Here is a 26,989-nt window from a genome sequence, read left to right on the forward strand (position 1 = left end):
ATTTTTGATATTCATCAGACTGTTTTGTTTTGTTTGTACCTTAGATTGGTTCCTACTTTGGCAGTGTTTTAACAACAATTGACATTGATAAAGATTCTAATACCGACATTCTTCTGGTTGGGGCTCCCATGTACATGGGAACAGAGAAAGAGGAACAAGGGAAAGTATATGTGTATGCTCTGAATCAGGTAATGCTACCTCTGAGTTTGGCAGAATTTCAGGAATCTCTCTTCCTTTCTTTCAATTTCAAATAAGTAATGCAGTTCCAATTTTGTACTCACTTTAGAAAAAGGAGCGAAGAATCTTTCAGGGCCTCTTTACCCCCACCAACTCCTCAGTTTCTAAATGAACATTTTAGAATTCTAATAAGGTAGTTCAAACCATTAGATGTTTTCTGCTCGGAAATGTGAACTATTCTTTTTTAGCAGAAAATATAGAATAAAGATAAATATAAATCTTATTAAACTGCTAAATAAACTCACAGGGCAGCCATTCATGGCTCTGGCCTGGAGGTGTTGGAAACATTAGCAGTTAAAACTGCAATTGCTGTTAAAACAGTTAAAGCTAGAGAAGCAGAGAGACTGTGGAGTAGTGAATTTTAAGGCAGTGACCGGTTTCAGCAAACTACTATGGTCTTTGGAATACCTCACTGGGCTGGACTGAGATTTTGTTTGCCACTCCTGACTTTAGACATCATTTGTTAGGTGAAATAATTCTCGATTTCTTCATCAGAAGAGTGTTTTGTTTTGTTTTGTTTTGTTTTGCTGTTTACAGAAAAGTCCAGTATTCATCCATTTAGCTTTTTAAATTCTTAGAGTCTCTCCAATTAATTTTTTAATTCATAAATTGTATATCTTTCTTCCTATCATTTTGTTTGCTCCCTCCATCAATTTTTTTTTTTTTTTTTGGTCCTGGGCTGTTTTTCCCTTTTTTCCTAGAACGTGTGTTCCTGTCCATCATTACTAGTACTTGCTTTACTGAGTTTTTCAGGGGTTTTTGTCTTGTTTTGTTTTGTTTTGCTTTAGATAGCTTTGGGGAAAGTTTGCTTTTTGAACAGAGTAATTTCCTCTTTGCCCTACAGAGGAGACTCTACAGAGACTTTTCAAAGCAGCAAATTTTGGATGAAGGAAGGATAAAGGCCTGAATTGAGGATTTAAAAATTCAGTTCTTTGGCTTTAAAAACACTCTGTGAGTTATATACTCACTATGTTGCATTAAAAAGAGAATCCATTAAAATCCTCAATATGCCTTCTTCCCTACACTTCTACAATCTGTTCTTTAAAATCTTTACGTGGCTCTCAGATAAGCACCCTTTTTTTTTTAATGTTTTATTTATTTATTCATGAGAGTGAGAGAGAGAGAGAGAGAGAGAGAGAGGCAGAGGGAGAAGCCGGCTTCCCGCCTAGCAGGGAACCCCATGCGGAACTCGATCCAGATAAGCACCCTTTTTAAGAAATTTTACAAACTTTACCGTTGATGTACAAATGGTTCTTCACAGCGCTGATTTAGCATGTACTTAAAAACTTCACTATGCTGTAGTGATGATAGAAATCCATAAGTATCCTGTTTATCGTTCTTCCAGACAAGGTTTGAATATCAAATGAGCCTGGAGCCCATTAAGCAGACTTGCTGCTCATCTCTGAAGCACAATTCATGCACAAAAGAAAACAAAAATGAGCCATGCGGGGCTCGTTTTGGAACAGCTATCGCTGCTGTGAGAGACCTCAATCTTGATGGATTTGATGACATTGTGATAGGAGCTCCCCTGGAAGATGATCATGGGGGAGCCGTGTATATTTATCATGGGAGTGGCAAGACTATAAGGAAAGAGTACGCACAAGTAAGAAGTTAAACGTACACATTCCACCCTTAAACGATAAGTGGGTTCAATGCTAGGCTTGCTTCTTGTCTTGCTTCATGAGTTACTTCATTTTTTTTTTTTTCTTCTGACTCTATTGGGAAACTAGATTTACTTCTCTTTTCTTTACAGAAGCATTATTTTGTATTTTATCCGTTTATCTAGATTTTTTTTTGTTTTTTTTTTTTCTGTTATTTGTCATGTCTCCATGATCTGAGCTCTCAGAATAGTAAAACACAAACCAAAAAAAAAAAAAAAAGTGAACATTTTTTAACGATGCGATTTAACAGTTGCAGTGTGCCTGATCCTAAACAGAGGATACCACTTTCTGAGTAAGAGAACAATAATGATATAATTTAGCCAATAAAGATGAGATTATTGTTTTTATATTCAATATCTGTGTTGTTATAATGAAATTGCATTACATTTATATTTATGACTTAAATTGGTATATTTTTGTCAAATGAATTTGGGTTCCTGAAGGTTTACAATTTCCTCACAAGTAATCCCTCCTGGAAAAAAATATGAATAATTAAGCTTAACCTGCAGGGGATTTCTGTTGTTCTTGTTTTAAATTTATTGTCAGTTAATGGTTCTAATCCATAAATGTAATTTTTTCTACATAAGAAAAATATCAATTTGCAGAAGTATTTAATGCACTATAAAAGTAGGAGAGTTTAAAGGACTTCTTCTAATGTAATTGTCTGTTTTAAGTAACCATAAGTAGTTAGGCATTGAACTAATATAACATGAAAAGAAAATCAGAACATCAATTATTTCTTTTTATAGTTGTTCTTTTTGTACTATAGTCAAAAGAATTCTCAAAATCTATTCATGTGAAGTTGTGCTTAATTTTTCGTAAAGTGATAATGACATTAGTGAAACAATAAAGTAAAGGGCATATTTCAGTAACAACACTTCCATCCACTTAGTAAATTATTTGTTTTCAAATAATTCAAAATTCTTCATGGTATTACTTAACTGAAAACAGGCAGTATTAACCATGGGAGCATGATGGAATAAGGAGCTGCAGGAAGGCATTTCTTTCTTGTGTTCTACCACTTTATTCCTTCACTATTAATCCTGAAAACTTAGTGAAATGACATTTGCAGTAGGAAAAAAAGAGGATATTTAAATCATTAATAATAGGATAGATTGTCATAAGAAATCTATTTTGTAAAATGGTGGTAACTCAAGATGCAGCTTTAAATAACAAGAAAAAAGAATAGTAGAGTTGGGTTTGCTTAATTATTGGCAAAATGCTTTCCCAGGGATAGGTGAGGATGTGCTCACTTGTTTCCATGGTAACCAGAGGTGCTGTTTGTGTATGTGATAATCCAGAATCAAACTGAATGAACTCCTCCAGAACCAATGAGGCAGATGTCTCTGGTTTGTTTGATGAAAAAATAAGGAAATACTTCCCAATGAACCACAAACATTTCAGCATGGAAAGTGTTTCCATTTGGTTTGCCTTATTTGCCTTCTTAATTTATGGTTTTTAAGAAGACCTCAAGTTTAGGGAGGGTCTGTCAGTCCTGTCTCCTTGCCATCAGGTTCTATTAAAATGTTATCAGCTTGAACCAAAGCTAAATCAGGAAGTATGAATATTAAACACATTATGTGTGGGTATGTGCACAAATCAGTCCTCGAGAACTCCACATTCATTTGTACCTATTGAGTTTATGGTGCCCTTGACTTTTAGCAAAGAAAATCATACACTGGAAAATGTATTTGATGGAATGTGTTATTTATATCCATCCCCCAAATTTCGTGAACCCCAAACTGACCCCTAGGACAAACTTCTACTTCCTCTCTTGCTTGTATGATGTGTTTTCAAGGTTCCAGTATCTTTAAATATCTCTGTGGTATGGGATTGAGTGGGAACTAGAAAGGAGAGCCAATTACTCACAATGTTTTCCTTGAGCATTAGACAAGATGACGTTATAAAATTTTTTTCCCTCTCTCTGGTGTCAGTAACCCTGGATTATTTTGTCTGTGCTATAAAAAGAATAACCTTTGGTAACATCTGAGTAATTCAACTTGTCTCCGCATGAGGGGCTTCTTAGGCAGGATTCCAAAAGATCTGCAAGTTTTATTTTTTGTTAACCAATCCAAGTTCTCGGATTTATTTAAAACTGCTTTTGAAGAGACACTCTGGCATAAAAACTCTCTGTTGGTACTTTCACAGCGTATTCCATCAGGTGGAGATGGCAAGACACTAAAATTTTTTGGCCAGTCTATCCATGGAGAAATGGATTTAAATGGTGATGGTCTGACTGATGTGACTATTGGGGGCCTTGGTGGTGCTGCCCTCTTCTGGTATGTATTTTAATAACATCCAATTCATCTGGTGATACTGCACAAATAGTTCCAGAGCTCAGAGTATGATTGGAGCTCCTGTCATACCAAATATCTGTTTTCTTTTGTACCCCATTATTTAGATAAAAGCTATTTAGTTAAAGAAGCTGGGGGAGTCAATAAATCTTAAAAATAGAGAAACCATATTAAAGGAACAAGTAGAACCAATTCTTAATTTGGGGTATTTATTATGTGCTTGCCACTAAGGTAGGTATTCTGTTTTAGGGGGCAGCATAGGGAAGAAGAGGGCCTCGTAAAGAATTATATAAACAAGAAAATATGCTTAATTTTGAGTTGTTCACAAACTTTTCGGGGTAATTGACTCTTCATTCATTACCTAATATGTATAATTAGACAATTGTGCATCATGGTCTGTGTTTATATTATATTTCTATTACATATATTTTATATTTATATATTATATTTATACCATACCATACCTAGATGGTAACTGCACATATTGTGGTGAGCATAGCATAATGAATACAATTATTGAATCACTGTTTTACACACCTGAAACTAATATAATATTATATGTCAACTATACTGCAACTTAAAAATTTGAAGAAAAAATTTAAAAATTAAAAATAGAGATAATGTCTAAGAACTTAAGGTCAAATAAAAATTGTACACTAAACTGTACACGGATAATAACCATTATGTTAAAAAATGTTTTAACTGTACAGTAGGGGGAAAAGAAATTGTAAGGTGGTGCCTAGGAAAGGAGAATGCTGGGTAGCAAGTAGCTGTGACTTTGGGAGGGCTCACCCAGAAGCAGGACTCCAAACCAGAAGTCACCAGTATCAGCAACAAAGGGTACATTTAGTCTCTGTTTAAATGGTTAATCCTGGATTAAATTATTTTGATAACCTTAACTCAAAAAATATTTAGTGTATTCACTCTCATTAAAAATACATACATTATAAGGGCAATTTTTACTCTCCAGTTTTGTTTCAAAGGTTTCTTACAAAGCTCTGAAGACTTACTTTTATGGCCTCTTTTACTCCCAGTCAGTGCTTTATCATTGATGGGCCAAAATGACAGAGTTGGACCCCTATCATTGCCCAGACAAACAGACTGGGACAGGAAGACCAAGATTTACAATGCTGAAGGAGGGATTTAGAGTGGATATAGGTGGCAGGCAATAAACAGAAGTCCATCCCAATCAGGGACTTCCAGGAGCAGATATTGAATGCCCCATCATGTGGAATAAATTGTGCTATAACCCTTTTAAAGACCTTGTTGGGGCAGATGGGTGTGCGGTGGGAAGTGGTCAAGGCAGCCTCATTCCTGAAGGATCCAAACTACTAAGCAGGGAACTAGACATACTTGTTCATTGCTGGTGAAAGAGTAAACTGGTTAAAATACATTAGAAGGTATTTGCCAATAACTGTTAAAAAGCCTTAAAATATTCATATTTTTTAACAAGGAATTTGCTTCCTAAAAATTTTTAAAGATTTAATCTACATCTAAGATATATAATCTTTAGAGTGATCACAGCACTGGGCTAGTCACTATTTTTAAAAAAAAACAAATTAAGGGGCGCCTGGGTGGCTCAGTCGTTAAGCGTCTGCCTTCGGCTCAGGTCATGATTCCAGGTCCTGGGATCGAGCCCCGCATCGGGCTCCCTGCTCAGCGGGAAGCCTGCTTCTCCCTCTCCCACTCCCCCTGCTGTATTCCCCTCTCTCGCTGTGTCTCTTTTTGTCAAATAAATAAATAAAATCTTTAAAAAAAAAAAACAAATTAAGACAAATGTCCAATAAGAAAGGACTGAGTAAACAGATTACAATACATACATATGTTGGAATAGTATATTGTCATTAAAAATAATGTTCCCAGAAAAATACAAATATTAGAAATCTGTTCATTATATTATGATGTTTTAAAAGTATGTATGGATGTATATGCATGTGTGTATATGTCTCTCTCTACATATATACACACACACATATCTATATGTATAGATATATATTCTTCAAAGAAAAAGAAGCATATCCAATATTAATGGTGATTATTGCTGAGTGGTAGAATTACAAGTGATTTCTGTGTTCTTTGTTTCCTTTTTTATGTTTTCATGTTTTCTATGGGTAAGATGTTTTAAAAGAAAAATACAGTTTTTTAATGCAAAAGCAAATCAAAGACCTATGTATTCACAAGGTAACTAGCTATAGTACTTGTACTTGTCTGTACAAGTATTATAGTGCACACAAGTTGTCCATGGACCTTTGGACTCTTTCCAGATTGGGAACAAATTCAAAGATTCCCAAAATCTGGTTTTGGTTCTGAGGTTGCACCTGAGCACTTGATTCCATCTTCCTTCCATCACAGGCAAAACAGATTTTTGTCTTGTGAACTGTAAGGAATGAAAAATAATCTTCCTTCTAGCCTTCTGAGTTCTTGGCTGGTACCCTTGTAATAAAAGATTAACAAGAGAAAAACAAATAGAAATTTATTAACATGTATACCCCATGTATACATGGGAGATACCCAGAGAAAAATGAGTAATTCTTTGAGGTGGCTTAGAATTCAGACTGAAATACCATCTTAATAGAGAAAAGGAAGAAGGTATATAGGCCTCTATAAGGAGAGTAAATACTTTTTAAGGAAGTTAAATGGACCTAGGAAAGACCAGATGGGTGATATGATAGTTTGTGACAAAGCTCATCTCCTGTGGTGTCTCCTGTCCTATGATAGGAGCCAATCCTTCCTGGTCGATGAACTCCAGTGAAGTTCCTTTCGGAGTGTCTTTGGGTACAAGGAAAGTTCGCAGAAGCCTCTTCCTGCATTTGCTGTTTGTCAAGTGCCTACAGCTCAAAATAATCAATATACCAAAGTGATATGTTTTGGAATGACATGGCCTGAACTCCTGTAGTCACATTTTGAGGTAGTATATTCCGCTACCACTCAGAACCAAAGCCTAAGATAGTCCCAAAACAACCTGGGTGTCCTCAGAACATCACATACCATCTTTTCTGTATCAAAAATTCACCAAAGAGGGACGCCTGGGTGGCTCAGTAGGTTAAGCACCCGACTTTTGGTTTCGGCTCAGGTCATGGCCTCAGGATCCTGGGATCAAGCTCAGCGCAGAGTAGCCTTGAGGCTCTCCCTCTCTCCCTATCCCCTGCTCACACATGCTCTCTCTCTCTCCCTCAAGTAAATAAATAGGGGCGCCTGGGTGGCTCAGTAGGTTAAGCATCTGCCTTTGGCTCAGGTCATGATCTCAGGGTCCTGGGATCAAGCCCCGAGGCGGGCTCCCTGCTCAGTGGGGAATCTGCTTCTCCCTCTCCCTCTGCCTCTCCCCTCTGCTCATGCACAAGCTCTCTTGCTCTCTCTCTCTCTATCTCTTAGATAAATAAAATCTTTAAAAATAATAAAAAATAAAATAAATATTTTTTAAAAATCACCAAAGAAATGGAATCCTGAGAGCCCAACTATACACAAAAAAGTATCCCCATCAGTGCATTCATATTGCATTCCCATAATGATGGCATTCATTAAATGTGAAAATGTGTGAATAATCATCATTGTTTATGTTTGTAGGTCCCGAGATGTGGCTGTTGTTAAAGTGACCATGAATTTTGAACCCAATAAAGTGAATATCCAAAAGAAAAACTGCCATGTGGAAGGAAAGGAAACGGTATGCATAAATGCCACAGTGTGTTTTGATGTGAAATTAAAGTCCAAAGAAGAGACAATTTTTGTAGCTGGTAAGTGTCAAATGTATACCAAGTACTTTGGGGCAGGAGGACAATACATTGGGTCCTGCATGATGAAATCCAGTAAGATATTGTATTTTACCCCATGAGAGGGATCTGCTTATCACATTTGCCCCTGTGAATATGTTGAACCTTGAAAAAAAAAATCTACTGAAGAAAGACTATGTTATAGAACCCAGTAAAATCTGGAGCAGAAACTATATGCTTATGTGCAATGGTCTCCACAGTCCATAGTTTCCCTCTGGCTCTCCCATGTACCACAACCAGGTGCTAAAAACAACAATAATAATACCATGTCAGAAGTAGAGTTTGGAGATTGGGCCAAGGAGCCCAGGTTTCCTTCTTGTGGGTTTTCACAAACCCTCTCTTCCTTCTCCTGCCCTCTCTTTGGTAAGACTGGTATTACAAAGCACTTGAATACTTTGCCACCCCCACTTCCTGAGATCTCTTTGCTCCACTTAGAAGGTGACCCTGGTTTTTGAGAATCAGACATGTTCCATGTGTGTGTTCTCAGGCACAGTCTAGGTATGTCCTCCTCCCTACATGTACACTTCCTAAGGTGGCTTTTTAATGATATTGAAATATGTTGGAGTCAAAATTGTGGAGGCCATAGGCTGCAAAAGAGTAGTTTACTCTATAAACCAAATGTAAGTAGAATATGAAAAATCGTTAATCCTTAAAGTCTATTTTTCATAATTATACTCTGCAATAGCCCTCTGACTAGAAGATAAATTAGGTAAAACTGTAAAATATGATTTACGTTTTCATATACAACATTATTTGAGTCTCATTTAATTTTTATAGAGTAACTAAGCAATCAAATAAGTAGGATTGTTGCCTTTTTAGAAAGCATAAGTTTAACTTGTTTTTTATTTTGGTATGACTATTTTATTAAACTTATTTATTAAGCTTCTTTTATTATGTTCTTTGAACATTCTGAAGTGACTTTTTCATAAAATAGATAAGAATTCATTAGTGTATATATTTTTTATCTATTGAAATAAAATCAGGGGCGCCTGGGTGGCTCAGTCGTTAAGCATCTGCCTTTGGCTCAGGTCATGATCCCGGGGTCCTGGGATTGAGCCCCGCATGGGGCTCCTTGCTCGGCGGGGAGTCTGCTTCTCCCTCTCCCACTCCCCCTGCTGTGTTCCCTCTCTCGCTGTGTCTCTTTCTGTCAAATAGATGGATAAAATCTTTAAAAAAATAATAATAATAAAATCAATATTCTAAACAGGGCTTCAACATTGCTAAACTAAAAAAAAATAATTTAAGTGAAAACCCAATAAACACATGCTTGATCAGAAAATTAGTTTATATGTTGGTGTACATGTGTATGAGTGTGTGGGTGTGCATATGTACATATACGTTATAAAATAAGTGTGATTAAACATCAAAGGCATAGTAAACTCAGAGAGTGGTTCTGCAGAGTTCTTGAAAGTTATCTTCATGACTGGGACCACCATTGTACTACAGTAGTGTGGATAAGCTGAGTAATAGAAATTTTTTGTTGACTGATTGTTCAAGAGTTTTCTATAATGTTAATTTAATGAACTAGACCATATAAAAATTACCCCAAGAAAATATTTCTGTCATTTTGTTTCCAGATATGCAATACCGTCTCACACTAGATTCACTAAGACAGATATCACGAAGTTTTTTCTCTGGAACTCAAGAAAGAAGGATTCAAAGAAACATCACAGTTGAAGAATCAGAATGCACTAAGCTTTCCTTCTACATGTTGGCAAGTAAATCATATGTTATAACTGCTTTATTCCAAATCAAGAATAAAGCATAGATGTCTTATTTCAAGTCAATCTTATGGATTTCATTTCAAAGTGCACATGATGAAGTAAACTTCATTTTATTTGGTCACTTTTATCAGAAAATCACAGGTCTGATTTTCAGATTTCCAAGTGCATTTCATAAAACTATCTTTCCTCTTCCCTGTGTGTGTTATCAGTCATCCTTATATTATGGAATAGTAGAAGGCACAGTGCACTAGTTGATAAGAAACCTTCTGCCTTCATTCATTCATTCACTCTTTTTTATATATTCATTCATTTATTCTTTCAAACTGAAATCATCATTTAACTTTTGTGGGCCTCATCTGTCACATGTGGATAAGTGATTACATGCCCTGAGGAGAAATGTTGGGCCATAGGTTTTCTGGGGTCCCTTCTTGTCCACAGAACTATGTATTTCACTCTTTGACTTTAAATTAAAGGGAAAAAATCTGGCATTTTCTATTATCCATAGGCTTTGTGCTACCTAAGTTTCTTTCTGTTACAGTAATAAGGGAGCCTTGGAAAGCAAATTATTAATCTCCGTAGATGGCTAGGAAGCCAATTTGAACCATTTAAAATGCATTTTATTTAGTCACTATGTAAATGTGAAATGTTCCCAATAAGGGCAGGAGTTTCTTAACATTTTCTTATAACGTACATGATACTTAAAGAAAAAAAAAGAGGGAAGAATGGATGTAATGAGAAAACACTGATTTTAGTGACTGAGACAGACTTGGGACTTATACATGATCCTGGAATTTTAAAAGAAAACAGGCCAAATTCCCCCCACCTCTGATTTATTTCTGTATTCTTGATGTATTCATACTCTATATTTTTAAAATATTATAGTCAGGGTAAGAAAGTGACAGAAAACATGCCTGTTGGTGTACTGTATTTTTTTTCAGTGATTTTCAAGTCAATATTCCCCATAGAATATATATCAAAATTAACTTATCTGTCAACACTAAGATCAATCTATAATCAGAAAAAAAAAAAACTGGAGTTACCCCCTATTTACTGAATCAGAACTGAACATTTAGGAGTTAGAACTTGTATAAATTTGAAAGGGTGTGAAATCAGATGTGCCCCTGCCTTCAACCTGCTAGAAATCACTGTAGTGTATATTTGTCCAAATTGTAGAATCTAGCTATGTGTAGGCACTTGGTATTAAAAGGAACGGACTAGTTTCAAAATTTCTAAAATTCTTTTGGGTTTTAATAGACACATTAACATTTGTTCTGGAGTCAGCCAGGATGGAATTTGTCTCAAAGCTTCTCTACATTCCAAGTGATTTTGACCAAGTTGTTTAGTCTCTTAGAGGCCCAGTTTTTCATTTGTAAAATAATGACTATAATAGTTACTCATCTTGGAGGACTGTTGAAATACTTCTCAATAAAGTGTGTAAAGCTCATAATTCCGGACATGCCATAAATGATGGGTGTTACTCATGATAGTATAAAACGATATTGATTGCATTCCTATTACTTACATATCGTTTTACATTATAAAATTCTTGCAACTTGAGACATATGTTATACTAATGAAATTCAACTCAATTTAAAGAAAGTTTGCTCATTTGAAGTTGGGAGACTTTCTTAGAAGTATTACATGGCAGTTTTTAGCTCAAATGGCAGTTTTTAGCTCAAGATCTCAAGAGAAAAGATATTCTTATACAAGCAGCCCAGAGTAGTATATCTTCACATGGCAAGTATGGCACATCCTATTACTCCAGCAGGGCCCCCGAGAAGCTGGCGGTGAATCAACTTGGTCATATTCTGAAGCCTCTGCATTCAGCATTGTCCCTTATCAAGGTAGAAGGCAGTCTCTCTCCAATGAAGCAAAAGCCTGATGAGATCATGTCAGATCAGGTGCACAAGAATGTTCCAGCTAGCATGACCCACAGGGGCAGAAGAAGGAAGCCATAAGAAGGCCAGAACATTCAGCAAATATGATACCAATGATAAAATATGTTATGCTTCAACCTGTAGGACAAGCATGACTTTCGGGACTCTGTAAGGATAACTTTGGATTTTAATCTTACCGATCCAGAAAATGGGCCTGTTCTTGATGATTCCCTACCAAGTTCAGTACATGAATATGTAAGTCATATTTTTTTAAAATTCAGAATGCCTATATGTGAACATATTGGGGGGGAAAAAACTGAAACACATAGACACACATACACAACCCTACATCAATTTTTTAAAAAAAGAATGAGACTCTTCTAGACTTTTCTCAACTCTTCTATTTCCTATTGTTGGAGGGAACTTACAAACAGCACCTCTTTTAATCTCTGCTAAATTTAGGACCAGTTGAAAGAACGACATGGTTTACCCTCCTGGAACTCCCTTTATTACTAATGAACACTGGGTTGCATACATGGCTTAGGCATATTGGGTGTCCTCCTACTGAACAAGGTTTAGACCACAAATAACCAAGTACGTCATCAGAGTGCTCATTAATCTCAGGCCTCTTTCAAGGGGGCCCACCTCATAAAACTTGCAGAATGGAAATATAGAGCAAGAATATATGCTTCCCATGGGCACACCACTGCCCCAAGAGCAGAAGAGGTGGAAAGGGACTGAGCTGTGTTCACCCTGCTCCTGCTTCCAAATTCACAAAGTCCAATGTCTCACACCTGAGAAAGAGTGAGTGAGCAAGAAGAAAGATGGGGTGGCACCAATGGAGGAAACATTAGGGATGGGGAAATAGTTTTCCCCATACCCATATCTTTCACTTTCACTTTCCCTTTTTTCCTTTCTAATATATTTATTGGGTATCTTATCCATACCAGGCTTCAGAGTTTAGTATAACCTAAGAAACAAGTATTAGGTAGGAATTAAAGCATGTGCTCTGGAGAACTTAATTGTTTTATGGGAACTTCTGCCTACATAGAAAGTCAGGGTGCACACTCCTGAAGTTGTGACATTTAAATTGAGACCTGAAGCATAGGAAGATTTTCCATCCTATTCACAGGAGTGGAGGGAGCTATGTTTCATGCACAGAGATATGTGTAAAAGTTCTGAGGCGTAAAGGAACTACACTAAACTCTCTAATGTGGCTGAAGCTGAAGAGCAAGGGGAGAAGGTGATAGGGATGAGGAGGGAGGCATAGGCAGGAACCAGATCATTCTGGACTTTGTGCTACTGCACAGATATCTTGAAGAGCAAATGGAATGCTATTGATGGTTTTAGTTGGTTCAGTGATAGTACTGGATTTATATATTTTTAAGGATTACTCCAGCTGCAATGTAGAGAATGACTGGAGGAACAGTGACTGGAACAAGAATGGGTGCAGGAAACCACTTAGGAAGCTGTTGCATTAGTTCAGGGGGGAAATAAGGATGGCTAGACTAGAGGTGATGGTGGAAATGGAGAGTTTGGAGATACTTAGAATGAGAGGTAGAATGGACAGATCTTAGCGAAGGTTTATATAAGAGGGTGGGGCTTAATGGGAAGACGAGTCAAGGAAAGCTCCTAGTTATGTGGCTTGACCATTTTCTACCTCTGAGCTCTATTACATTCCTAAGTATTTGATTCTTTTCAATAGAAAATCTCGTAATTGGGGTTGCGTGTTAAAGTGTTCTCTCATAGATTTAGATCTTAGAGTACTTGACTTGATTTTTTTGAAACTCTTCTACTCTGGCAGACTAAAAGTGAAAAACATCTGTGAAAAACTGTGCTTCTTTAAAGGACTGGAAGAATTTATATCCAGGAGTTTATTATTTTTCCCTATAAATTATAGGAATAAATCTAAAATTCCTTATGATTTCTGCAGTGGAATCTGTTCTTTTTATGAGTTGCTTAACTTAGTTTGGCAATATGTCATTTCACTAAGCAGGTTAATAAGCAATTTTCAGTCATGCTTAACTAAATGTTGAAAAACACTTTCCTGTGACCATTTCAGATTCCCTTTGCCAAAGATTGTGGAAACAAGGAAAAATGTATCTCGGACCTCGCCCTGAAAGTATCCACCACAGAAAAGGGCCTGCTTATTGTCAGGTCCCACAACGATAAGTTCAATGTTAGTCTCACAGTCAAAAATAAGAAGGACAGTGCCTATAACACCAGAACCATAGTGCACTATTCTCCAAATCTAATTTTTTCAGGAATTGAGGTAAACTTTTAGTTTTATATTTGTTTATTCTTGTAATAATCATTTATTGAGCCTACTTTTTCTGCTACTGAACTAATTGTTTTTATTGGGTTTAGAAGAATAGAGAACATTTTGTACAAATTATTAGTACTCACTAATGGTGAAAGTACCAAACTTTTTTTAAAAAGTTTTGTTTTGATGAATGTCTTTAGAGATTTATGACTTTTCTTAGATTCAGTATGAGGAAAGTATCACTGATGTATCAAAATCATACCTTTCATAGAGGCATTACATAGCTGAAATTGAGACAAAGTCAAAGAAAAATATAAACATAACAAAGTCAAGAAAGTTAAACAGAGGTGCAGTAATGCATGTATGGAACAAAAAAAATGCTTACATAAAGAAAAATCAAGATACCGTTTCTCATTTTCTATGTAAAATCCTTACATTGGCAAGAGAGGTGTTAAATTACAATGTCTCATTGTCGTAACAGAATTTTTTTTTTCTTGGCAATAACATAGCTGCATAAGATGCTATGTCAGGAATAATTAGTACTTCCACATTTGAACTTTGCTTTTAATTCTGATCTCTGAATGAATCCTCCTTATTTACAATTCTATCTATACAGATAGGAATTAGTAATATGTATGATTCATTTTTAAAAAATACCCTTATTAATTATAGTATTAAAACTCTATTGTCTAGTTTCTCTAAATTCAGACTTTCACTGATATTTCTATTTATTAGGATATCACTTAAAAACATGATGACTAACAGAGGCTTAAAAAAATGTCCTCCGGGCTCCTGGGTGGCTTAGTTGGTTGGGCGACTGCCTTCGGCTCGGGTCATGGTCCTGGAGTCCCGGGATCAAGTCCTGCATCGGGCTCTCCCTGCTCAGCGGGATGTCTGCTTCTCCCTCTGACCCTCCCCCCTCTCATGCTCTCTCTATCTCATTCTCTCTCTCAAATAAATAAATAAAATCTTTTAAAAAAAATGTCTTCCATTACTACCACATATTTTAGATTCAGTAAAGAATGTTAATTATAAATCCAAATGTGCAAAGTGATGCTGGAAAAATATTACCACTAAATTTTTCTCTGGAAAGGGGACTATATTAAAAATCATTGCCAGTATCCTCTTCAACTAACTTCATAGCCTTGGTAGAGAGGGAGAACTATAAAAATCAATAATGCATCTCCTCTACTTCTATTAATGGTAAAAACAGTAATAATAATGACAGTCTTTTCCTCAGTCACATTATGTTCCAGGCACTGTTCTAAGCATTCCACTTATTCAATTCTCATTAAGTAAATAGGTATTATTGTACTACAGAGATTCTAAGATAAACCCTTTCTGTCACATTTTAACTTTGCTGTAACTGCATTTTATAGTTGATATGTTTACTTAACTGGCAGCATTTTCCCCCTCTTATTGGTATGCAAAATAATGATGAGTCTCCTATTCAGTGGCATTTTCAACTTGATGAAATAGAGTATGACTAACCTCACTTGACAGAAAATCAGGCTCAGAGAAGTAAGGAATCTTGACTAGGAGAAAGCTAATAATGATGGAGTCAGAATTTAACTCCTGGTGGTCTCAGGTCAGAACTGGTGCTCTTAGCACTGAGTGAAGCTCTTCTCATGACAACCACTCACTGTGGGCTTCCATGTGGCAGTCTAGTATGTGTGGATTATTTCGTCCAGCCACCTACTCACCCTATGCAGCACATGCTGTTAGTACGTCCATTGTGCAGTGGGGACACCTAGACAAGATATGTGATGTGCTCTGTCCTTCAGTCTCCCATATATAATGTTTTCAGATTTTCCATGGATGGTGAGACAGGTGATCTCAGAATGCTGTGACTCTCCCAACTAAATTGAGAGACAAATCTTAGCAAGGCAGAGTCCAAGGCACAACTGGGAAAATTCTGGAAAACCAAGCTCAAGTATTTCACCTATGTGTCTGCTCTAATTGTTTACTTTTTCTTCCAAGGCTATACAAAAAGACAGTTGTGAATCCAATCATAATCTCACATGTAAAGTTGGATATCCTTTCCTGAGAAGAGGAGAAGAGGTAAGCAGATTATAAAACACACATGTGGCAATTGGATATGAAAAATATTATGCTCAAAGTTAAATATATAAGTCCCTCTAATGGTATTTTAGGGTGATGTAGATGAAGAAGGTTGAGTTCAAAATTTTGAGATATTGGAATCAAAAGCCAATTATTGCATGAGTCAAACTCAAATGTTAAGACAAAATTAAAAATTTATACTTGATAATTTATCTGATAGTAGTAGGCTTTTCTGGCCTGTACACCAAAACAAGTTTTTCAAGCAGATTCGCTTAGAACTTTGTATAGAAACTCTTTTTTCATTTCTCTGTCTCTTTTTAATAATATCCTCATTGAGATATAATCTACATACCATAAAATTCACTTATTTAAACTGTACGATTCAATGGGTTTTTGTATATTCACCAAATAGTGAATTGTGCAGCCATCACCTCAATCAATCAATCTTAGAACATTTTCACATCCCCTAAAGAAACTCTGTACACATTACCAGTTACTTCTCTTTTTTCTCCTCCAGTCCCTCCCCCAACCTCAGGCAATCTACTTTCTTTCTTTATGGATCTGTCTAATCTGGGCATTTCATATAAATGAAATCATACAATCTGTGGACTTTTATAACTGGTTTTTTTCACTTAGCATAATGTTTTCAAGGTTCATCCATGTATCAGTAGTTCCTTTTTATTTCCAAATAAATTCCATTTTGTGGATGTATCATATTTTATTTATTCATCTATCAGGCGATGAGCTTTTGTGTTGTTTCTACTTTTTGGTTACTATGAATAATACCATGAATATCTGTGTACAGGTTTTGGTGTGGGCATGTTTTCCATTCTCTTAGGGTGGAATTCCTGGGTTATATGATAACTATGTGTAACATGTTGGGAAACTGAAAAAGTGACTGCACCATTTTTCATTCCTACCATAAGCAATGTACGTCTTTCTTCACATTGTTACTGCCTTTTTTTATTATAACCATCCTAGTGGGTGTGAAATAGTATCTTATTGTGATTTTGATTTGCATTTCCTTAATGGCTAATGATGTTGAGCATCTTTCCATGTGCTTACTGACCATGTGTATATCTTTGGAGAAATGTCTATTCAGATCCTTTACCTATTTTTTAATTGGGATGTCTTTTTTTATTATTGAGTTCTGAGAGGTCTTCATATATTCTGCTTTCAAGTCACTTATCAGATATATGATTTGCAAATATTTCCCCCATTCTGTTTTTCCACTTTCTTGATGGTGTCCTTTGAAACATAAAAGTGTTTACTTTGATGAAGTCTAATTAATCTATTTATTATTTTGTCATTCATGCTTTGCTAACCCAAGATCACAAAGATTCACTCCTATGTTTTCTTCCAAGAACTGTATAATTTTAGCTGTTACCTTTAGGTCTGTGATCCATTTTGATGAACTTTTGTGTATTGTGTAAGAAGGAGAGGGTCCAGTCTTTGTCTATGGATATCAAATTGCCCCACACCATCTGTTGAAAAGGTTATTCATTCCCCCATTGAATTGTCTTGGCACTTTTATTGAAAGTCAGTTGACCATAAACATATGGGTTTATTTCTTGATTCTTAATTGTACTCCATTGATCTATATGTCTGTCTTTATGTTGGTACACTGTTTTGATTACTGAACTTTTTCATAAGTTTTGCAATCTGAAAATGTAAGTCTTTCAGCTATGTTTTCTTTTTCAAAATTGTTTAGCTCTTCCAGGTCCTCTGTATTTTCACTTGTACCTTAGGATCAGCTTGTCATTTTCTACTAAAAAAGCCAGCTGGGAGTTTGGTAGGGATTATATTGAATCTGCAGATCAATTTGGGGAGTATTACCATCTTAAAGATATTAAGTCTTTGATCTGTGACCATGGGATGTCTTTCTATTTATTTAGATCTTCTTTAATTATTTTCAAAAATGTTTTGTATTCTACAGAATGCAAGTTTTACACTTCCTTTGTTAAGTGTATTCCTAATTATTTTTTCTTTTTTAATGCTATTTTTTTTTTTAAAGTTGGGGAGGCAGATGGAGAGGGAGAGAGAAAATCTTAGGCAGGCTTCACACTCAGAGCAGAGCCCAATGTGGGGCTCGATCTCTGGCACTGAGATCGTGACCTGAACTGAAATCAAGAGTCAGATGCTTAACCAACTGAGCCACCCAGGTGCCCCTTTTAATGCTAATTTAGATGAAATTCTTTTCTTAAATTTATCTTCAGATTGTTTATTGCTAATATATAGAAATACAAATGATTTTTGAATATTGATCTTTTATCCTGAAACCTTGCTGAAATTATTTATTAGTTCTAATAGTTCCTTAGAGGATTCCTTAGGATATTCCATATACAAGATCATGTCATCTGCACGTAGAGGCATCCTTCCCAAGCGAGTGCCTTTTATTTCTTTTTCTTGCCTAAATGCCCTAGCTAAAACCTACAGTAGTACTTGAATAGAAGTGAGGAGAGTGCTTTCATGTCTTTTTAAAAACAATATTTGTTTCCATGAAAAACAGAGAATAGTTATCTCACTTAATGATAAACAACATATTTGCATATGTTTTCACTGAAGGTTGCTTTTCAGTATCAATATTTGTTCCTCTATTCATATTGAGTTAATGAGGGAAATACTTAATCAGAGTGATGAGATAAGAAGATACTTTACTTACTTGACTTAGTCTTTAAAAGATAGAAATACTATCCCAAATATTTATTTCAATTTCTTCACATTATAATATTTTGTAATATAAGACTTCAAAATAGATCTTTGTCATCTTTATCACATATCCTAAAAAGTTGACAAACACTGAGTTGGACATCTGGAAATGGCAGAGTCACATACCTATAATGAAGTCTTTTAGCTTCTCTTTTTGCAAATGAGAATTCAGAAAGGCCTTTTCCCTTAACATATATGGCATGGCTACTAGTGATTGAAGAAACTACAAATGATAGTAATTATCATTGAATTCAGTAAACCATTTTATCTATGGAACTAACTAGATGTACCAATTTACTTTTGGAACCTCATTATCAAGCCCATTTCTTGACTATCTCAAATGAAATTTATTGTGAAATTGCATTTCTTCCCTAAAAATCTATAAAACATATATCATATTTGAAAAATACATCCATAATTCCTCTATTTTGATATGGTAATAGTGAATTTCAACTCATGTCTACACTTTCCTCTGAACACTTTAATTAACCATGGAATTATATCCATTTCTTAAAGAATAATGATATAGTCTGTGTTACATTTCAGCCATTTAAAGATACTAATTGCAATCTTAATTTTCAACCACTTTTTTCTTTCTTTAGCATTTCCTTGCTACTTAGGGTAAAAGCTTATATCAAAGCATCTCATGCCATCAATAGAGAGATGGGAAGATAATTTGCAAGGGATTTTTGCATGGGCTCTACACTTAGAATATACTCTGACTTCAAGATCTACATTTATAGTTTAAGAATTTCAGGATCAGGTCAGTATGGAATAAGTATCGTCTTCAACCCCACTTCTCTGCTAGTATCTTCCCGAGGTCTAAAGACGCATCAGAAATGCCAAGACTTATATGTCCAGGCCAGTCAGGGGACTAAGGAAAGGCAGGAAAAAATGAGCACACTGAGAGACTGGCAATTTGACCCTCTGTAAAGTATTGTAGCTCAAACCCACCCAATAAATCTCCTATTAGAATTATGATTACTATTTCAAAGCAAGAAGCACACTGCAGACCTGTAGATTCTTAAGAAAAAAGAAATTTTAATGTAACTCAAAATATATGTGGGAAAAGAAAATACAAAAGAAAACTTCACACATAATATGGTTCAACCATGAAATCTTGTGACACCTGAATTTTAATCATCCCTTCTGTGAATGGTCCTAAATTGATTAAAAGAGCTTTAAAGATCAAACTCTGTCCTGTCTGGCACTTAATCACAAAGGTAAAATTTTAGGAAGTTTCTATCAATTGTGCATTTTGAGCCATCTATTTAGCTGGCCAAATTCCAAAACACCCTAGTTAGCACAAACCAAGATTAGTTTTCAGGATAGGAAATACAGCTTTATAAAGATTATCATGAGGAGTCTTGCACTAGAACTTTGCTGAGGACCTATTTCTTCAAATAAGTAATCCAGTTTTTGGTCTGCCTGTCAGTGTTTATGAAGAGTCTTGAATTATATAGTTTATATGTTCAGGCATAGTTTTTAAAAATAAGTTACCTGTATCAGAGTGTTAGTGTAACAAAAACATTTTCCAGTTTTTCTTAGGTATTATTTTAACTATGCAATTTGTAAATAAAACTTACTGCATCATTATTATTATTATTATTATTATAGTTTACTTTATTATATATATATATATGAATAAATAAAGTATTTATTTTTTCATTTTGTTTTTATTCCTTAAAAGTCCAAAACTTTTTTATACTATCAAATTAATGGAACCAAGTAGGTTTTCCCCTATTTTACAATGAACATGTATAGATGGTTACTGATGCTTGAAGCTTACATATTAAGGAGGCTTTTATTATGACCATTTCATAATTATATTGTTTATGATTGTGATCTGGTAGACTATGCTAATATAATACATAGAATGTACCTTCATGGTAATAGTTGATGTAGTATAAATTATTTTTATTAATATAATTTGAATAAAATATTTAAATTCAATATTAATATACAAAGCATATTACATATTTACATTTATTTTTTTAAGATTTATATTTTTTTATTTTTTATTATTATGTTATGTTAATCACCATACATTACATCATTAGTTTTGATGTAGTGTTCCATGATTCATTGTTTGCATATAACACCCAGTGCTCCATGCAGAACGTGCCTTCTTTAAAACCCATCACTGGCTAAGCCATCCTCCCACCCCCCTCCCTCTAGAACCCTCAGTTTGTTTTTCAGAGTCCATCGTCTCTCATGGTTCGTCTCCCCCTCCGATTCCCCCCCTTCATTGTTCCCCTGCTGCTATCTTCTTCTACTTTTTTTTTAACATATAATGTATTATTTGTTTCAGAGGTACAAGTCTGTGATTCAACAGTCTTCACAATTCACAGCGCTCACCATAGCACATACCCTCCCCAATGTCTATCACCCAGCCACCCCATCCCTCCCACCCCCCACCACTCCAGCAACCCTCAGTTTGTTTCCTGAGATTAAGAATTCCTCATATCAGTGAGGTCATATGAATGTATTTCTCTGATTGACTTATTTCATGCAGCATAACACCCTCCAGTTCCATCCATATCGTTGCAAATGGCAAGATTATCGGGGGGGGGGTTTGATGGCTGCATAATATTCCATTGTATATATATACACCACATCTTCTTTATCCACTCATCTATTGAAGGACATCTTGGCTCTTTCCATAGTTTGGCTATTGTAGACATTGCTGCTATAAACATTAGGGTGCACGTACCCCTTTGGATCACTTCATTTGTATCTTTGGGGTAAATACCCACTAGTGCAATTACTGGTCATACAGTAGCTCTATTGTCAACTTTTTGAGGAACCTCCATACTGTTTTCCAGAGTGGCTGCACCAGCTTGCATTCCCACCAAGAGTGTAGGAGGGTTCCCCTTTCTCCTCATCCCTGCCAATATCTATCATTTCCTGACTTGTTAATTTTAGCCATTCTGACTGGTGTGAGGTGACATCTCATTGAGGTTTTGATTTGGATTTCCCTGATGCCAAGCAATGTTGAGCACTTTTTGATGTGTCTGTTGGCCATTTGGATGTCTTCTTTGGAAAAATGTCTGTTCATGTCTTCTGCCCATTTCTTGATTGGATCATTTGTTCTTTGGGTGTTGAGTTTGGTAAGTTCACTATATATTTTGGATACTAGCCCTTTATCTGATATGTCATTTGCAAATATCTTCTCCCATTCTGACGGTTGTCTTTTGGTTTTGTTGACTGTTTCCTTTGCTGTGCAAAAGCTTTTTGTCTTGATGAAGTCCCAATAGTTCATTTTTGCCCTTGCTTCCCTTGCCTTTGGCAATGTTTCTAGGAAGAAGTTGCTGCGGCTGAGCTCAAAGAGGTTGCTGCCTGTGTTCTCTCCTTTAGGATTTTGATGGACTCCTGTCTCGCATTTAGGTCTTTCACCCATTTTGAGTCTATTTTTGTGTGTGGTGTAAGGAAATGGTCCAGTTTCATTCTTCTGCATGTGGCTGTCCAATTTTCCCAACATCATTTGTTGAAGAGACTGTCTTTTTTCCATTGGACATTCTTTCCTGCTTTGTCAAAGATGAGTTGACCATAGAGTTGAAGGTCCATTTCTGGGCTCTCTATTCTGTTCCATTGATCTATGTGTCTGTTTTTGTGCCAGTACCATACTGTCTTGATGATGACAGCTTTGTAATAGAGCTTGAAGTCCAGAATTGTGATGCCACTGGCTTTGCTTTTCTTTTTCAACATTCCTCTGGCTATGCGGGGTCTTTTCTGGTTCCATACAAATTTTAGGATTATTTGTTCCATTCCTTTGAAAAAAGTTGATGGTATTTTGATGGGGATTGCACTGAATGTGTAGATTGCTCTAGGTAGCATAGACATCTTCACAATATTTGTTCTTCCAATCCATGAGCATGGAACGTTTTTCCATTTCTTTGTGTCTTCCTCAATTTCTTTCATGAGTATTTTATAGTTTTCTGAGTACAGATTCTTTGCCTTTTTGGTTAGATTTATTCCTAGGTAGCTTATGGTTTTGGGTGCAATTGTAAATGGAATAGACTCCTTAATTTCTCTTTCTTCTGTCCTGTTGGTGTATAGGAATGCCACTCATTTCTGTGCATTGATTTTATATCCTGCCATTTTACTGAATTCCTGGATGAGTTCTAGCAGTTTTGGGGTGGAGTCTTTTGGGCTCCCCACATAAAGTATCATATCATCTGCAAAGAGTGAGAGTTTGACTTCTTCTTTGCCGATTTGGATGCCTTTTATTTCTCTTTGTAGTCTGATTGCTGTGGCTAGGACTTCTAATACTATGTTGAATAGCAGTGGTGATAGTAGACATCCCTGCCATGTTCCTGACCTTAGGGGGAAAGCTCTCAGTTTTTCCCCATTGAGAATGATATTTGCTGTGGGTTTTTCATAGATGGCTTTTATGATATTGAGGTATGTACCCTCTATCCCTATACTCTGAAGAGTTTTGATCAAGAAAGGATGCTGTGCTTTGTCAAATGCTTTTTCTGCATCTATTGAGAGGATCATATGGTTCTTGTTCTTTCTTTTATTAATGTATTGTATCACATTGATTGATTTGTGGATGTTGAACCAACCTTGCAGCCCAGGGATAAATCCCACTTGGTTGTGGTGAATAATCCTTTTAATGTACTGTTGGATCCTATTGGCTAATATTTTGGTGAGAATTTTTGCATCCATGTTCATCAAGGATATTGGTCTGTGATTCTCCTTTTTGGTGGGGTCTTTGTCTGGTTTGGGGATCAAGGTAATGCTGGCCTCATAAAATGAGTTTGGAAGTTTTCCTTCCATTTCGATTTTTTGGAACAGTTTCAGAAGAATAGGTATTAATTCTTCTTGAAATGTTTGGTAGAATTCCCCTGGGAAGCCATCTGGCCCTGGGCTTTTGTTTGTTGGGAGATTTTTGATGACTGCTTCAATTTCCTTAGTGGTTATAGGTCTGTTCAGGTTTTCTATTTCTTCCTGATTCAGTTTTGCTAGTTGATACATCTCTAGGAATGCATCCATTTCTTCCAGATTATCTAATTTGCTGGCATAGAGTTGCTTATAATATGTTCTTATAATTGTTTGTGTTTCTTTGCTGTTGGCTGTGATCTCTCCTCTTTCATTCATGATTTTATTTATTTGGGTCCTTTCTCTTTTCTTTTTGACAAGTCTGGCCAGGGGTTTATCCATCTTGTTAATTCTTTCAAAGAACCAGCTCCTAGTTTTGTTGATCTGTTCTACTCTTCTTTGGTTTCTATTTCATTGATTTCTGCTCTGATCTTTATTATTTCTCTTCTCCTGCTGGGTTTAGGCTTTAGTTGCTGTTCTTTCTCCAGCTCCTTTAGGTGTAGGGTTAGGTTGTGTTGAGACCTTTCTTATTTCTTGAGAAAGGCTTGTATTGCTATATACTTTCCTCTTAGGACTGCCTTTGCTCTATCCCAAAGATTTTGAACAGTTGTGTTTTCATTTTCATTTGTTTCCATGCATTTTTTAAATTCTTCTTTAATTTCCTGATTGACCCATTCATTCTTTAGTAGGATGCTCTATAGCCTCCACGTATTTGAGTTCTTTCTGACTTTCCTCTTGTGATTGAGTTCTAGTTTCAAAGCATTGTCATCTGAAAATAGGCAGGGCATGATCCCAGTCTTTTGGTACCAGTTGAGACCTGATTTGTGACCTAGGATGTGATCTATTCTGGAGAATGTTCCATGGGCACTAAAGAATGTGTATTCTGTTGCTTTGGGATGGAATGTTCTGAATATGTCTGTGAAGTCCATTTGGTTCAGTGTGTCATTTAAAGTGTTTATTTCCTTGTTGATCTTTTGCTTAGATGATCTGTCCATTTCAGTGAAGGGTGTGTTAAAGTCCCCCACTATTATTGTGTTGTTCTCGATGTGTTTCTTTGCTTTTGTTATTAATTGGCTTATATAATTGGCTGCTCCCATGTTAGGGGCATAGATATTTACAATTGTTAGATCTTCTTGTTGGATAGATCCTTTAAGTATGATATAGTGTCCTTCCTCATCTCTTATTACAGTCTTTGGTTTAAAATCTAATTTGTCTGATATAAGGATTGCCACCCCAGCTTTCTTTTGGTGTCCATTAGCATGGTAAATGGGTTTTCCACCCCTTCACTTTCACTCCGGGAGTGTCTTTGGGTCTAAAATGAGTCTCTTGCAGACAGCATATCGATGGGTCTTGTTTTTTTATCCAATATGATATCCTGTGTCTTTTGATTGGGGCATTTAGCCCATTTACATTCAGGGTAACTACTGAAAGATATGAATTTAATGCCATTGTATTGCTTGTAAGGTGACTGTTACTGTATATTGTCTGTGTTCCTTTCTGGTCTATGTTGCTTTTAGGCTCTCTCTTTGCTTAGAGGACCCCTTTCAAGATTTCTTGTAGGGCTGTTTGCAAATTCCTTTAGTTTTTGTTTGTCCTGGAAGCTTTTTACCTCTCCTCCTATTTTCAGTGACAGCCTAGCTGGATATAGTATTCTTGGCTGCATATTTTTCTCATTTAGTGCTCGGAATATATCCTGCCAGTCCTTTCTGGCCTGCCAGGTCTCTGTGGATATGTCTGTTGCCAATCTAATGTTTCTACCATTGTAGGTTACATATCTCTTGTCCTCAGCTGCTTTCAGGATTTTCTTTGTCTCTGAGACTTGTGAGTTTTACTATTAGATGTCAGGGTGTTGACCTATTTTTATTGATTTTGAGAGGGGTTCTCTGTGCTTCCTGGATTTTGATGCCTGTTTCCTTCCCCAAATTAGGGAAGTTGTCTGCTATAATTTGCTCCAATATACCTTCTGCCCCTCTCTCTCTTTCTTCTTCTTCTGGGACCCCAATTATTCTAATGTTGTTTCATCTTATGGTATTACTTATCTCTCGAAATCTACCCTCGTGATCCAGTAGTTGTTTATCTCTTTTTCTCAGCTTCTTTATTTTCTATCATTTGGTCTTCTATATCACTAATTCTCTCTTCTGCCTCATTTATCCTAGCAGTTAGAGCCTCCAGTTTTTTGGGTTTTTTTGTTTGTTTGTTTGTTTGTTTGTTTGTTTGTTTGTTTTTACGGCTTGTCAGGCAAGATTACTTTGTGATTCTTTTTTTTTTTAATTTTATTATGTTATGTTAGTCACCATACAATACATCATTAGTTTTTGATGTAGCGATCCATGATCCATTGTTTTCGTATAACACCTAGTGCTCCATGCAGTACGTGCCCTCCTTAATACCCATCACCGGGCTAACAAATCCCCCATCCCCCCTCCCCTCTAAAACCCTGTTTGTTTCTCAGGTCCATAGTCTCTCATGGTTCATCTCTCCCTCCAATTCCCCCTGCCCATTTTTCCCTTCCTTCTCCTAATGTCCTCCGTGTTATTCCTTATGTTCCACAAATAAGTGAAACCATATGATAATTGACTTTCTCTGCTTGACTTATTTCACTTCGCATAATCTCCAGTCCCATCCATGTTGATGTAAAAGTTGGGTATTCATTTTTTCTGATGGCTGAGTAATATTCCATTGTATATATGGGCCACATCTTCTTTATCCATTCATCTGTTGAAGGGCATCTCTAGAGCCTCCAATTTTTATTGCACCTCATTAATAGCCTTTTTGATTTTGACTTGGTTAGATTTTAGTTCTTTTATTTCTCCAGAAAGGGTTTCTCTAATAACTTTCATACTTTTTTCAATCCTAGCTAGCATCTTTAAAATCATCATTCTGAACTCTAATTCCAACATCTTACTAATGTCCATATTGATTAGGTCCCTGGCAGTTGGTCCTGCCTCTTGTTCTTTTTGTTGAGGTGATTTTTTCCGTCTTGTCATTTTGTTTAGAGGAGAATAGATGAATGAGAGAACAAAATGCTAACAGGGTAACAATGTCCCCAGAAAATATACACTAAACAAATCAGAAAAGACCTGAAACCAGGAGAAAAGAAAGGGAAAGAAAGAAAAAGAAAAGGAAAAAAAAAAAAAGATTTAAAAAAAAACAGAATATGATCAAATATGATCAGGCTGGTGCATAGATCAGTGCCACACATTAGATTTTGGGCATATTTTGGTCTGTTAGAAGAAAGTGCCTCCCAAAATTTTAAAGAAAGAAAAACTTATATATGTACAAAAATAAGGGTTAATACGATGAAGGGATGGAATATGACTGTAAAGATGAAAATTTTAAAAGAATTTATAAAAGGAATTGATAAGATAAGAAGTTGGTTGAAAAAAGAAAGAAGAGGATTTTAAAAAAAAGGGGGAGAGAATGTGATCAGGCAGGAGACTAGAACAAAGCCATATACTAGAGATTTAGGGTATATTTTGATCTGTTAGAAGAAACTGTATCTCAAAATTTTAAAGAGAGAACAACTTATATATATATATATATATATATATATATATATATATATATATATA

The 26,989-nt window shown here is 35.9% G+C and overlaps 1 protein-coding gene across 2 annotated transcripts in view; it reads left to right on the plus strand.

Moving 5' to 3' along the window:
- Positions 1 to 26,989, plus strand: part of LOC118006650 (integrin alpha-1) — a 170,675-nt gene that overhangs the window by 120,123 nt on the left and 23,563 nt on the right. For both annotated transcript variants that reach the window (XM_034999364.1, XM_034999365.1), the window contains exons 13-20: positions 45 to 188; positions 1,583 to 1,840; positions 4,047 to 4,177; positions 7,757 to 7,923; positions 9,537 to 9,673; positions 11,705 to 11,815; positions 13,623 to 13,832; positions 15,804 to 15,884. In XM_034999364.1, the coding sequence (XP_034855255.1) occupies positions 45 to 188; positions 1,583 to 1,840; positions 4,047 to 4,177; positions 7,757 to 7,923; positions 9,537 to 9,673; positions 11,705 to 11,815; positions 13,623 to 13,832; positions 15,804 to 15,884 (1,239 nt within the window). The remainder of the gene's footprint in view (positions 1 to 44; positions 189 to 1,582; positions 1,841 to 4,046; positions 4,178 to 7,756; positions 7,924 to 9,536; positions 9,674 to 11,704; positions 11,816 to 13,622; positions 13,833 to 15,803; positions 15,885 to 26,989) is intronic.

The sequence above is a fragment of the Mirounga leonina genome, unplaced genomic scaffold (genome assembly GCF_011800145.1).
Source record: "Mirounga leonina isolate KUSES-001 unplaced genomic scaffold, KU_Mleo_1.0 Mir_98, whole genome shotgun sequence".
In the NCBI taxonomy this organism is placed as follows: Eukaryota; Metazoa; Chordata; class Mammalia; order Carnivora; family Phocidae; genus Mirounga; species Mirounga leonina.